Raw genomic sequence first — 13,468 nt, 5'->3', positions numbered from 1 at the left:
TACAAATACAGCTGCTGAAGAAATACAATGAAATATTATAGTCCTCCAAAGATACAAATCCTGGAGTATCAAAATCAGCAGGAGTTCTGCTTTTCAACAGAGAGTCAAGACTTCATCCTTGCTCATTAAGTTTCAGAAAACTGTTACTGTGACATGAGGAAATCCATGTTTTAAAAAAAGAGAATAATAATTAAAAAAAAGCAGTAAAGCAAAAAGTCTTGCGCTAATGCGCCGGTTCCATGTAAGCGGGCTTTATCTGAGGCAGATGCATGTACATTTGTATCCATTCTCTCAGCGCTGGCTTGCCCAGGCTCAGCAGGGTACCCTTATTAAATTCCATGTACGAATGCACAACGTACATGCGATGGAAGGATCAGCATCACTGAACGTCCTCTTGCCTTGCCCCCTCCATAAATGTCTTTGGCAGCTCACGTGGCACATGCCATCTTCTCTGTCTGCAGGGGAAGCGGAGAGGCAGTGCTGTCTTTACAGACTCCAGAGGGTCAAGTTTATGGGTCAGCCTCCAGCTGCTGTATATAAAAATGTAATCTGTTATCTTTGCTCTTGGCTTCTACCTAAGAAAACCTACATCGCAGACGTATCGGTATAGAAAAAAATGTACTCTGTAATGCCTAAACAAACAAATGTGCTTCCTCAGCTGTGATTAGCTATGCTGGACATGTGAGCTATCTTACTAAATACCTTTAAGGCAGATTACTGTTCAGAACCATATCTGTTTTGCTGCAGCCCAGTCAGTGAATACCATGTTTTCTCAGAATGGGAAGCCAGGTGTTATACCCTACTCAAAATGTATGAAAGTCATCCTATCGCTAAATGAAAACACAGGTAGACTCAATAATCATGTAAACCACTCCAAACTACACTTAAGTAGAAACCGGACTTAATCGTGCTTAATTTTTTTTTTTTTTTCCCCTTTGGTGATGCCACCAAGTAAAACATTTTTGCCAGAAAAGCTGTTATCCTTCTTAGTAAGCCAGGCCTCTAATCTAGGGCATATTTTTAAGCACACGGCATTTCTGTCACTTGGAGAAGACAGACTCGGTGCTTTCAGAAATGTTAGCTCTATGCTGGGTAATTTCCTCTCTGAATGATTATCTTCTTTTAAGGAGACAAGTTTTCTTCAAGGCATGTGAACATCTAGTTTTATTCACGTAGATGATACATTGCTTTGTGACAATAAACTCTCAAAGTCTGGTGTCAAGTCTGAACCTGCCAGAGTGTTTGACGAAGTCCCAGAAAACCAAACAAATGGCCTCTGGTATAATTCTCAGCTTCCAGGAAAATGTCATTGAGTATTTTTTCATCTTTTTACCATCCAACCAAATGAAACCTTCTGGACTAAATATATAAAGAAGGTAAGACTCCCTTTCTTAATAAGAAATTACTGTTTTATTTTACTCCATAGTAGCCTGACTAAAGACATGAGAATAACACCACTTAGAAAAGGGAGGAAACAATTTATTCTATTACAATATTCTAATCAAAACCTGAAAAACTAAGGTCTGCTAACTAATGTGCTAAATTCATAGAAACTATGAAACTAGTCTAACTTCAACGTATACTGCAGTTTCAGAGTCGTGTCTGCATGAGATGAAAATATTCTTATGTAGATTTAATTGACAATGAAATACATCAGATACTTTACCAAGTAATGATAGACCCGCATAAGAAGAGGCTGTCACAGTCACAAGATTTGTCTTGGATGAGACACAAAACAAATTAACATAGAACAAAAAAAGAAGAAAGCTCTTTATACTTAATTCAATATGGCTTTTTGCAACATGGCAAAATATTACAGCTTAAAGCAGACATCTCCTCACAGAGGAGAAAAGAATTTTGCAGTCAAATTAAAAGCATAACAGGAAACAAGTAACATGCAGACCCTCTGCTCTTTTGGGCCAAGATGACACTGCAGCTTAACAAAATCTGGAGAGATGTCCTATTTCTCTTCTAAAAAGTGGTTCACCTGGATAAGAGGAATGAAGTTTTATCATAATCAGTTGCGGTCCATTCGTAAATATTTACTGTTAAAGAAAACAGACTGCAAAACACTTGATTTAAAAATTTAACTGAGGAATTTAAAACCAAATCATGTGCCCAAGTCCTGGAAAGAAACATAAGGAATGAAACAAAGTATAACTTAATCTTCATCTATGTCTGGTTTTCTTCTTTATTCCCATCGTCTTTGTGAAGAACAGGGAGAGGATGAGCCTCTGTGTTGAAGACCCAGTGTTCGAATGGAAGAAGATCATCTTCAGAAAACAGCAAATACAAGTACCTGGCAAGAAAAAAAGCAGGAAACGTGACCACATCAGGGAAGTGAAACTACAATAATTTTCAGGAAAACATAAATACCTGATTTCCCTCGATGAATGTATGAATGGAAACAGCTGACCAAACACCAGTAAGTCCCAGCATCACAATGATTAGCACAAAACTTTGGGGCTACTCAACTCAGATTGGACTCAAGGGCAATAGCAACTGGAGAGCAACAAAAGAATGCCTCTATCCTAACAGAGGACAAAGAAGTTTAGGCTGTCAAGATTAAATATCAGTTCACTTCACTTCGTCCTCGGTAATTTTATTACAAGTTGTTTTGATAATATACAACTACAGTAATTTTTTTCCTCCTGAATGTCCACATATATCAAGGCATAGGAATAAAAATATTGCAGTCCAATCCTGTCTTACTTCTGAGAACAACTGCTGGCTTAGGATTTTTAAAGAAGAAAACTAGCACTAGACCAGTAGCTTGGGCAGCCATTTACCAAGACAGGGTCTATTAAACCCAGCAGTAACCAATAAAAAACCACAACATTTTATTCATTGTCATGATACAAGGTGGTAGCTACTGTAGCATGATTATTGAAGTCTGCTTAGACATGAAAGTCTGCTTAGCAAATGAAATTTTATTTTTTCTCAATCACCATCCTTCCCTCAAGGCTTTTCTTGGTCTAATTCTGATAGGCCAATTTACAAGGTATAGTAGAGGCAGCGCGCTATCTCAAAAAAATGCCACTATGTGTATAAACACATTTACGACATTTCTTTGACTTGAGTATTACACTTTCTGTTGCAACGGCATGATTGCTTCTTTCTGGTCTTTGCAACTTTTTCTTGCACAGGGGGAAGAAAAAAGTGAAGAGACCAAGACAAAACTTCCTTTATTTCATTAAAAACTTAAGAGATGGTGATAGATAATGAAAGCTTTTGTTTTTCCTCTTAACAGGCCGTGCGAGCTTACCACACAAGTTGACTTCTTTTTCTGTAGTTTTAAAATGAAAAGTATGCAATACAAGCCTGATAAGTCCTCTGTCTGGTCAATTTGTTTCACTAATGTTGGCATATATAATTAGATCTACCAAAGCTAGGAGACGTAATTTCTCAACAAAGACTATCAAGTACCTTTATCAGAATAAAGATGATTTCCAGAAGTCACAGAATTTAGTTCACTGATATAAAAGGAAAAAAAAGGCAATTTGGCTTCTCGTCACCTAAGAAGAGCTCTACTATTTCAGTCAGATTTTGTTATGTGAATGTCAAGGGTACTCACGATAAATACATCTGTAAAGATGATACATAGAACTACTTCATATTAATGAAAGTCAACTTTCTTAACTTACTTGAGTGTCTCTGAAAGGAAGAAACTTTGCTGCACATCATCATGGCTTTCGTGATTGTTATAAACGTCTCTAATGCCAGAATAGCCACCATCTACTCTGCAATGTTTTTCCAGTGCCTGAAGGGGGGGAGAGACAGTGGGATTAACAAAATGAATCATCTGTCAGTTTTTCTTTGTTTGACAATAAAACTAGCAAAAAAAAAAAATTGTCACAAATTTTTTGATAAAGAGGTGAAAACTAGATAAAGCTCTAGATAGAAAGCTTTTTAAAAAAGTCCTGGGCACACATATCTAATTTTACATTTAGGAAGAGAAGCAAAATGATAAATTAGTAAAAGGAGTGAACACTAACCAGTTTTCAGAAGGAAAGATATATGGATATAAAGATATGGATTTTCACTTTTTTTTTTCCCCCTCTTTCTATTAGGAATAACAGTAGCCTCTCTCTGGCAGGCTTGTCTATCGGCCTTCAGAGATCATGACACATACACCTTTCTTGGTCATATTTTAGTGCTTAAAAATTTTTCTGATTGATAGAAGTGAATGCCATGATAAAGACTAGTCTTTTCCTTACCTCCTGTAAGTAGCTTCGAAAAAGGAAAGGCGACTCTCCATTTTTTATGTAAGTTGTTTGGTTTCTCTTCACAACTATTTCATTTTTCAATGGGAAACCTCTGGTACTGGGCTGTGACTGAATTTCTTTTCTGCAGTAGGTACTATTTTTCTTTGACACCTTTCTGAAAAAGCTTTGTCTCTTACACAGGAGTAGACGGAAAGCTAGTATGCGGCTGGACTTAACGCAACATGTTTTAGATGTAAGAATAAGAATGTGTTCTTCTCTAACTAGTTTCCAAACTGTGCATTCAGTTAAAAGATGTAAAAGAGATGATTGATTCCTATTTTACACCTAAAAATATAATATCTGCCCAGAGAATGGGGCAGAATTTTCTATATGATCAGCTAATTTTGAAGGAGAAAAAAGATCAGATGAAGGGTGTATACAGAAGGGCAAAACACATGTACCTGGTGCTGGAAGTGTAGAAGGTATATACAGTTATACTATTTAATAAACTTTGCTGCTTTTCTTTATTTTAGACAGGTGTTTGCATTAGAAAGGTGGTACCTACATGCCTATATATGAGCCATAACTTCTTTAAATAGACTACTATCCAATAATTTATTTGAATAGTGGTTCTTTTATCAAGTGCTTTGTTTAAAAATATTCATTCACCTTTTTTCTTTGTAATTGACCTATTTAACAAGGTTGAAAGTATTCTTAGCCTCTTCATTTTTCTTATTCTGTTTTATAATAACTCTCTGGTATCGTGCAGTATAATAAAGGAGTGAAGAGAATCTAAGATGATTATATTTAAAACAACTCATTATTCAAAAACAAATCCAGAAAATACTCTTTAGCCCTAAATAACTTCTCACAATGAAAATGACGGTAAGCATGATGGATTACTACATTTACTCAGGACCACGCTACTCTGAAACATGGTGCTTGCTGTGGAGACAGGTATTGGAGCAACAGCTTTCAGGCAGAAATACCTGGAGCTCTATCAAACCCCCAACAGAGAGATGGAAGACAACTAGTTCCTCCATTTCTGAGGTTATTACAAATATCACTGAAGTGATTACTGCGTGTGTAGATTTTACTCAGGGAAAGATGCTGCGTTTCAAACCACATATGGCAAAAAGCTTTGAAAAGGCAGAAGATACGTCTAAAAAAAGCAAACAGGCAGAATAAGCATTTTCTGATGAGAGATGGGACTAAAAGTCACTAATAATGACTGAGGTATCCATCACCTCCATCTGCTCTAAAGGCTCTTCAAGATCTGTGTTTTGCTGTGAGTAGATATCCTAAACGTCCTTGTTTTTGCTGGAGTCCCTGTAGCTATCTGCATATATTTAGCTTGCATGTCAGGCTCTCCATAGTTTTCCCTGGAGAGTAAGCTGCCTATTGTATATTTAAAAGGGATTTTTCTCCGGGAGAGTTCCTTTAAAATATAACAGGCCTATTTGTCTCTTCTTATGTGTCTTTAGGTCCTTTAATTTTCCTGGACACTTTTACTAAGTGACAAATATACTTAAGTTTAAACAAGTAATTTCCCCTGACTGGTACTCCTTCCCTCTCGTCTACTTCAACCTGCAATGAATTCGAAATGCTGAATCTGTGTCTGGATTTTCAATGTCAAATACAAGATTATGTTTTCCAAGGCACAGCAGAAGGAGAACTTGAACTTGAAGGATAAGGGTATTATTCAAGGAAACATCTGCAGTCTAAACAGGGTGAGGTAAAATAAAAGGAAATTGCATTTGGGATTTATGTGCTCTAACACGTAGTTAGAGCCGCCTTTATGAGTTCATTGTAGGGAGATACCGTACAGGCACCTGAACACACTGCTATGATGGAAACTAAGAGGTTAACTTGCTCCGTGTTAGCCAGCTGGTGGTATCTACTTGGTGCAAATGTGAAGTATCTTACCCCTCAAAGCTACTTTCCACTTAACTAAAGGAACAAGACATTCACGTGCGGCATTAGTACGATAAAAAGGCTCTTGGTTGTCACCCTCCTTTAACTGGCAGTAATGGCCTTTTGTGCCCATACCTGCAGTTTCAGAGTACAGTGATGTTCACATTGACAGTGGGGTAGTGGGGGGCGGGAAGAAACAATCAAACACATTTTAAATTAGTAGTTCTCAGAAAACGAGGGTGGCTGAGATCCATTATGCTAGAGTAATGGAAAACATCAAGCGGAGTGAAAACTGGCTGACAGTCTCAAAGTATCATAAAGGGAAGAAAACAAAAGAAGTTCTGTGAATTCAAAATTGTGATGTGCTGCATTTATAATGCAGAACGGGAGACTTTCAAGAGCTAAGCTGATAAAACCTTTCTGACTCGGTAACAGTGGATATTGCTGTTGGTCATAACTGCATTTTCTTCAACTGCTCAAGTACAGACAGAATGATCTTGGACTCAAATTAAAGCAGCAAAGCAAGTTTCCAAAGAAAAAATGGAGAGGCTAGAGCATGTTTTTAGTCTACAAAACTTAGAGAAAGAATTAATAGACTTGTTGGAGAGTTCAGAAGTCATGACCTATAGAGCAGCCTTCTTTTCTACTACAAGGGCACCGGGAAACAAACCTCATGAAGTTCTTACTGCCAGTGTCATGAGTTGAAAATGGACACGAAACACCTGAAGAGCAATTTTTTTGGGCAATGACAAACGGTCTGATCGTTGCCCCTTTTTTCTTGTTTCAATCTCAGCTTCCTCTTTGTGCAACAGGTGTTGGTAATTAAACCAACTATAGTCAGTGGTCAGGGACGTCCCCAAGAACAAAAGGGTGGAGTGACATGCTCTCTGGAGCAAGAGGGAGCAGAATTTATGAATAGTTGTGGTAAGCTATCATGACACGTGCTGGAACAAAAAAATACAGTAGCAGGTGGAGCTGTACAGGCTATAAACATCAAGGAAGAAGAGAAAAAAAAGAAAAAAAGATCTGAAACCTACAACTGACTGTGTAACTTCTGTGAAGCTTTAAGATTTGTTTTTGTGAAACATGCAGCTGCATGTTAGGACAGGGAGGATGGGCCTGTACAGAATGGGACCAGCTGCATCTCCCACACACGGGCTCTAATCCACCATGTTAGAGCCAGACGAGAGTAACCACAAGAATGTTAAACAAGGAACACACGGGGAGCACTAGGAAGGTAAACGAGTGTACAAACTTGAAATAAACACAAACAAACTGAATCAACAGGGTAAAGAATAATAATAAGGAAAACATTTCAATTGTTTATAACAATGTTATCAGTGTGGGCAGCAACAATGAGTCAGGAAAAACATCTCCTGGAGAAGGAACACTTGGCATTGCTGAAGGCTGGTGGAATGACTTCCATAAACAGCCATTGTAAATATTCCAATTATAATCTGCCTGGGAAGATTCCAGTAGTAAAATGTCTGCCTATGGGTGGTGTTAATGAAGAAGGAGGTAAGGGAACAGCACTCTAAATTAGAGGTTTTTTAAAAAAATTGCTTTGCAATCATTAACTCAGAAACATACTGGTTCAGGGCTGACAGAGCCAACACCTGAGGGAGGCAAATAAAATGTCCTACGTAACTACAGTCTACCTAGCTGAATACAGTGTTGACTGCAGATATAGAATTGCTGTGAGTATTCAAACAAGGAGGAGTTAGAGAGTAGGAGTATAGTTAATGCTAGCAGCTATTCTTTTATGGAAAGCAGATTTTACCGTAACTTTCATTCTTCAAGAATATCCAGTTACCAAACTTGAAATGCTCTTTTTTCACAACACTCAACAACATTTGCACAACATTTGAGATACGTTCAGTATCTCACACAGTGAGTACTGAATACAATTACAGATCTTGGTTGCTGTTGAGGGAGCCAGGTAACTGGCGGATGTCATGTCACAGCCAGGTATATGGAGTCATAACCCAGTAACAGCTCTCTAGTAGGGTCCCTTGGGGATGAGAAATTGCATGACGCAAGTCTACATGTTCTTCCCTTAGTACCGAGCAACCTTCTACAACTAGCGGTGTAGGCCCATCCAAGGAAGTTATAATCATACACTCCTAGAAACAAGAGGTGTTGGGCAAACTGACAAACAGGACGTTTTTGACATTCTGGAAAGCAATAACTCTGCAAAGGAGAGGTCACTGTGAACAAAATACTGCACAGAGTTTTGTCTTCTTTTTTTTTTGCATTTTTCTTAAGTATACAGAGCTGCAAAAATAATGTTCTTCAGCTTCCTGTATCTCCTATAAGATCTCAGTCTGCTTAGAAATGCCAAAGTAAGAGTGAAAGGCAGGTAATTTGGCAAGGGCAACATCAATGTGAGGAGAAAATAAGTGAACTCTAGAAGTGTAATAAGGACCCATACCTGGAGAATGAAATGTGGCAAACCCAAAGGCTCTCATCTCTAAAAGTAAGAGTGATTAACCACTGAAATAAGGGAAACAATGGCTTTGGCAAGCTAATTTTTGCAGTATAGACTAGCTGCCTTCTTGGAAGGCTTGTGCTAGACAAACACAAATAGCTAGGTTCAGCATGACTGGTTGAAGCTCAAAGGCTAGAGGGACACAGAAATTTAAATCTAGAAGGGATTGTTATCATTAACGGACTTCAGTCCAGATGACCTACGCTTTTTGAAAGTGACCCATTTTTTAAATGTTCGGTACTATCTAGTACTTCATCTTGGCCTTCATCACCTTAATTAAAATCACCTTTGTACAATTACTGTTGAAAATACACTTCATAAAACTTATTTCCATGTCCAAGGCTCAAATTTGACACACGTTTGCACTTTCCATTCACATGCAGCAATACTCAACATCTTGAGCAGTACATCCAAATATGACCCTGATCTGAGAAGTATTTAAGCAGGAGAAATCACAAGCTATTTTTGTAATATACAATACCAGCAGTATTTGGTTTTGTCAAAATGATCTTAGTTCATCTATTTAGTAAATGAATCTCTGGAAATTCGAGTTGATATTACTGATTTAAAATAAATATTTACTCTCCAACTGCTAAACAACATCCATATATCAATCAATAGCTCACTTAACAAGGTATTAGGATTTAATAAGAAAAAAGTCCAATAGAACATTACCTCTACAGCTTCCCATCCCCACTGCCTGTACTTTGGGTCATGAGTGAGCCGCCACATGTACATGTAGGTCTCTATGACTTCTGGTCGTAGGATGTAGTATTTTTCATTTTGTCTTGTAGCAATGGCCTCAACACCACCATCAAATCTGAAGGCTTCTGGTCCCAGTTTCATGCCTAGCCAATATAAAAACACATGCTAAAATAAAGGCATTAAAAAAGGTTTCAAATTATGTAACCTACCAAATCAACTATCCTTTCATGTGGCACAAAGCCAGGTTACCCAAAAAGTATATAATTTCTGGAAGATACTGCAGCAGCTCCTGTTTTTAGTATTTTGTAAATAATTCAGAGTAGGAGAGAGCTGTTCTTCATCAATGCCTTAAACAGCAGTTCCAGTTTGAACAGTGATGCTAACATTTGCATTCTGGAAGACTTCATATAACTAGCAACATGTGAAATTTTGCTTAAAAGACGAGGGTATTTACTCTTCTATATCAAACTGGAAAATACACTCTGGGACCTGGAATGCTGCCAGGGTTATTTTTATAAGAAGATGAAGGAATCCAAAGAAACTTCCTGCACAGAAATCAATTTTCCTTGTGCAATTCTATTGTTTGCAGCATTGTACCAACAGAACTGAGAATTAAATAATTTTTTGTGCATAAACATGATTAATAGCATTGACGCGTAAATGAGCAGGCTCCCTCTCTTACTTGTATTTGGCTATACAGAAATTGGCAAAGTGAAAAAAAAAAGCTGTCATGTGAGTTACTAGAGTGAGTAGGTATGATTCAGGTGCAGGGAAATTATTTATAAAACAGAGCAGCCATTCTTAAAGTTACTCTTAGAGCAAAGCAGCAGTCGCTCAGAAAGGATGAAGAGGTCTCACCACCATACAACTTTCATTCAGCATTATGCAAAAAACCCGACGGCTGCCTTCACAAAGTCAGACTGTGAAACTGAACTCTGCCATACAGTACTTACTTGTACGATCGTAGGATTCATGGCAAGTCCTAGCAATTTCAGCACCAAGCTCAATGTGATGGCCCGTCTTGTCATTAGGTGCTCCGTCTGCTCCAAGAGCAAACATGCCTCCAGCAAAACAAGTGAGATGTCCCATCTTGTGTTCAAGCAGTCCACCCTTCCACTCAGCGATGTATGTCAGCCCCCCGCTTGATTTGCGAATGAGGTGGGTCTGTATGGCCTGCAAAAGTACATGATTTCAAACCCTTTGGTACCATTTGGTAAAGGATGAAGGACAAAGACAAAGTTGTCTTGTATGTTGGTTGGTTTTTCTCCATATTGCCTTTGCTTATAAAGTAAAATGGATAAGATGAGCTAGCATAACCTCCAAGTGCAGCCAAATCGACACAGATTAGCATACATCAGTAATGATGATTAATTTTGCTACAACTTCGAGCAATTTACACGGTACATTTTATAAAAATATTGGAAAGACCTAAAAAATACAATTCCATTTTAAAATTCTTTGTTTCTTTCCCTTTCTACTTTGAGCAATTTCAGGTAATTTCATTTTTAATGGTGATAAGCCATCACTTCAGCTTCCATACTTCCCATTGTAATTCTGACTTAAAGGATGTGTTTAGTGATAATTTCATGTCAATTACATGCAGACATAACTCATATACAAAATGCCTGACTCAGTGAGTGCACTGAATAATGTTAGGCCTATGAGTCTATATGGTATTCCCAAAGTCTAATGAGTTTTTCTCCCTAGACTGAATTCCTCTGTAGTTATCAATCAAGAATAGGGTCTGGAAAAAAAACCTAAGTAGAATAAAAACATAGAATCATAGAATCATAGAATCATTAAAGGTTGGAAGAGACCTCCAAGATCATCGAGTCCAACCATCAACCCAACAACACCATGCCCACTAAACCATGTTGTACGATCGTAGGATTCATGGCAAGTCCTAGCAATTTCAGCACCAAGCTCAATGTGATGGCCCGTCTTGTCATTAGGTGCTCCGTCTGCTCCAAGAGCAAACATGCCTCCAGCAAAACAAGTGAGATGTCCCATCTTGTGTTCAAGCAGTCCACCCTTCCACTCAGCGATGTATGTCAGCCCCCCGCTTGATTTGCGAATGAGGTGGGTCTGTATGGCCTGCAAAAGTACATGATTTCAAACCCTTTGGTACCATTTGGTAAAGGATGAAGGACAAAGACAAAGTTGTCTTGTATGTTGGTTGGTTTTTCTCCATATTGCCTTTGCTTATAAAGTAAAATGGATAAGATGAGCTAGCATAACCTCCAAGTGCAGCCAAATCGACACAGATTAGCATACATCAGTAATGATGATTAATTTTGCTACAACTTCGAGCAATTTACACGGTACATTTTATAAAAATATTGGAAAGACCTAAAAAATACAATTCCATTTTAAAATTCTTTGTTTCTTTCCCTTTCTACTTTGAGCAATTTCAGGTAATTTCATTTTTAATGGTGATAAGCCATCACTTCAGCTTCCATACTTCCCATTGTAATTCTGACTTAAAGGATGTGGTTAGTGATATAATTTCATGTCAATTACATGCAGACATAACTCTCATACAAAATGCCTGACTCAGTGAGTGCACTGAATAATGTTAGGCCTATGAGTCTATATGGCATTCCCAAAGTCTAATGAGTTTTTCTCCCTAGACTGAATTCCTCTGTAGTTATCAATCAAGAATAGGGTCTGGAAAAAAAACCTAAGTAGAATAAAAACATACAAATCTCCTAGAGAGAATTGGAAGTTGGTGCCATTAGCAATGTACGGTCACTGATTACAAAATCCAGGAAAACAACCTTCCCTTATGAGAGGAACAGAATAAAAACAATAGAGGAGATGCAGAAGAGCACGTTAATTAGAAGCCCACACAGAAACTAAGCTATTACTCTGTAAAGGGTAATGGAGAGGAGACGAACAGTGCTATCATGCATTCAGTTATCCAGAAGTACTCTGGTTTATTCTGTTGAAATCGTAAGATCCAGAAACAGTACTCAACATGCATTATACAAGAGAAAAAACATGAATAAAACACCAGTACAGAGAACTATTAACAAAAAAGCCAGGATTAAAAAAAAGAAGTGTTATAAAGAGAAGGTATTGATTGTAGTTATTTCTTCCCATTTAAACATCTGTAAAGGTTGTTTTTATAAGCATGAAAAAGCTTCTCTAAACTAGAAGCATCAGCAGAATAATTGTACAAGTTTTACTTACTAAGTAGTTTTTTTGTGCCAAGAATGTCACATTGAAAACTACACTTTTGTTTCCCACTAATATTAGTGCAAAGCAGTTAGTAAGGATGTTTTCTGCCCACCTCCAGACCCATTATTGGCTCAGAAAACTCCTCCATCCCTTTTTTTCCTCGTTTGTCTGTTTTTAGCACGAGTACCTACTGAAAAGCATACGTAAATTTTAAAGCAGCAGTAAACAATGAAGATTTCTGTACTTCAGAATTCATGAAAGAGGCAGTAACCACCTGATCTCTATCCCTGAGTGAGCTGCGAGATATACGAAAAGATTTCAGCCGTCCTCCAGGAGAGCATGTTGTCACCTGGCTGCTCCGATGCTGGGATAATGGGGCAGTAGCCTGGAATTAGAGGGTAAAGAAGCCAAGCAGCTGGGATCCTGCATTGACAAAGCGATTGGAAAAGGGACATGAGTCCTCAGCCTCTGGAGGCGACTCCTGTCAGGCGTGAAGGAAAGGTATTCCTTCAAGGAAGATGTTGTATGTCACCCAGGCAAGTGGACTACCATGGAGAGAAGTATCCAGTACCTGAGGGAATTAGCTGTGCTGGAGGTGATTTATGATGACCCGAACAACGAGCAGTTATCCAAAGATCCAGATGAAGTCAAGTGCACACGACCCATGTGGTGGAAGTTTATAAGGAGCTCACCATCGTCATACGCCAATTCATTGGCAGTAATGAACTGGAAAGACGGAGAGGCACAAATGGTGGATGAATTGGCTGGCCAACTCCGGCAATACGAAGAAAGTCTCTCTTCCTCCCTCGTCTCGGCTGTGGAGAAACTGTCCCGGAAGGTTCTGCAACTCGAAGAGGATAGGTCCTACTCCCCACCTGTGAGGACCAGTATCTTGGCTATCAGGAGTCAGCGTTCTTTTGCTCAAGAGAGAGGATATAAAGGGTACACACCATGGGGCACCCTATGGTTTTACCTG

At 38.4% G+C, this 13,468-nt stretch overlaps 1 protein-coding gene across 1 annotated transcript in view; it reads right to left on the bottom strand.

Moving 5' to 3' along the window:
* Window positions 1-878: 878 nt before the first annotated feature.
* MAN1A1 (mannosidase, alpha, class 1A, member 1) overlaps window positions 879-13,468 on the bottom strand; it is a gene marked incomplete at its 5' end in the record, with an annotated part of 117,554 nt that continues 104,964 nt past the window's right edge. Inside the window, 4 exons of the mRNA XM_009325682.1 lie at window positions 879-2,299; window positions 3,645-3,760; window positions 9,283-9,455; window positions 10,266-10,485. Of these exons, the coding sequence (XP_009323957.1) occupies window positions 2,173-2,299; window positions 3,645-3,760; window positions 9,283-9,455; window positions 10,266-10,485 (636 nt within the window). The remainder of the gene's footprint in view (window positions 2,300-3,644; window positions 3,761-9,282; window positions 9,456-10,265; window positions 10,486-13,468) is intronic.

This window comes from Pygoscelis adeliae, unplaced genomic scaffold (genome assembly GCF_000699105.1).
Source record: "Pygoscelis adeliae isolate BGI_AS28 unplaced genomic scaffold, ASM69910v1 Scaffold54, whole genome shotgun sequence".
NCBI lineage: Eukaryota > Metazoa > Chordata > Aves > Sphenisciformes > Spheniscidae > Pygoscelis > Pygoscelis adeliae.
The sequence above is the reverse complement of the archived record's forward strand: the minus strand, read 5'-3'. Positions and strand labels throughout refer to the sequence as shown.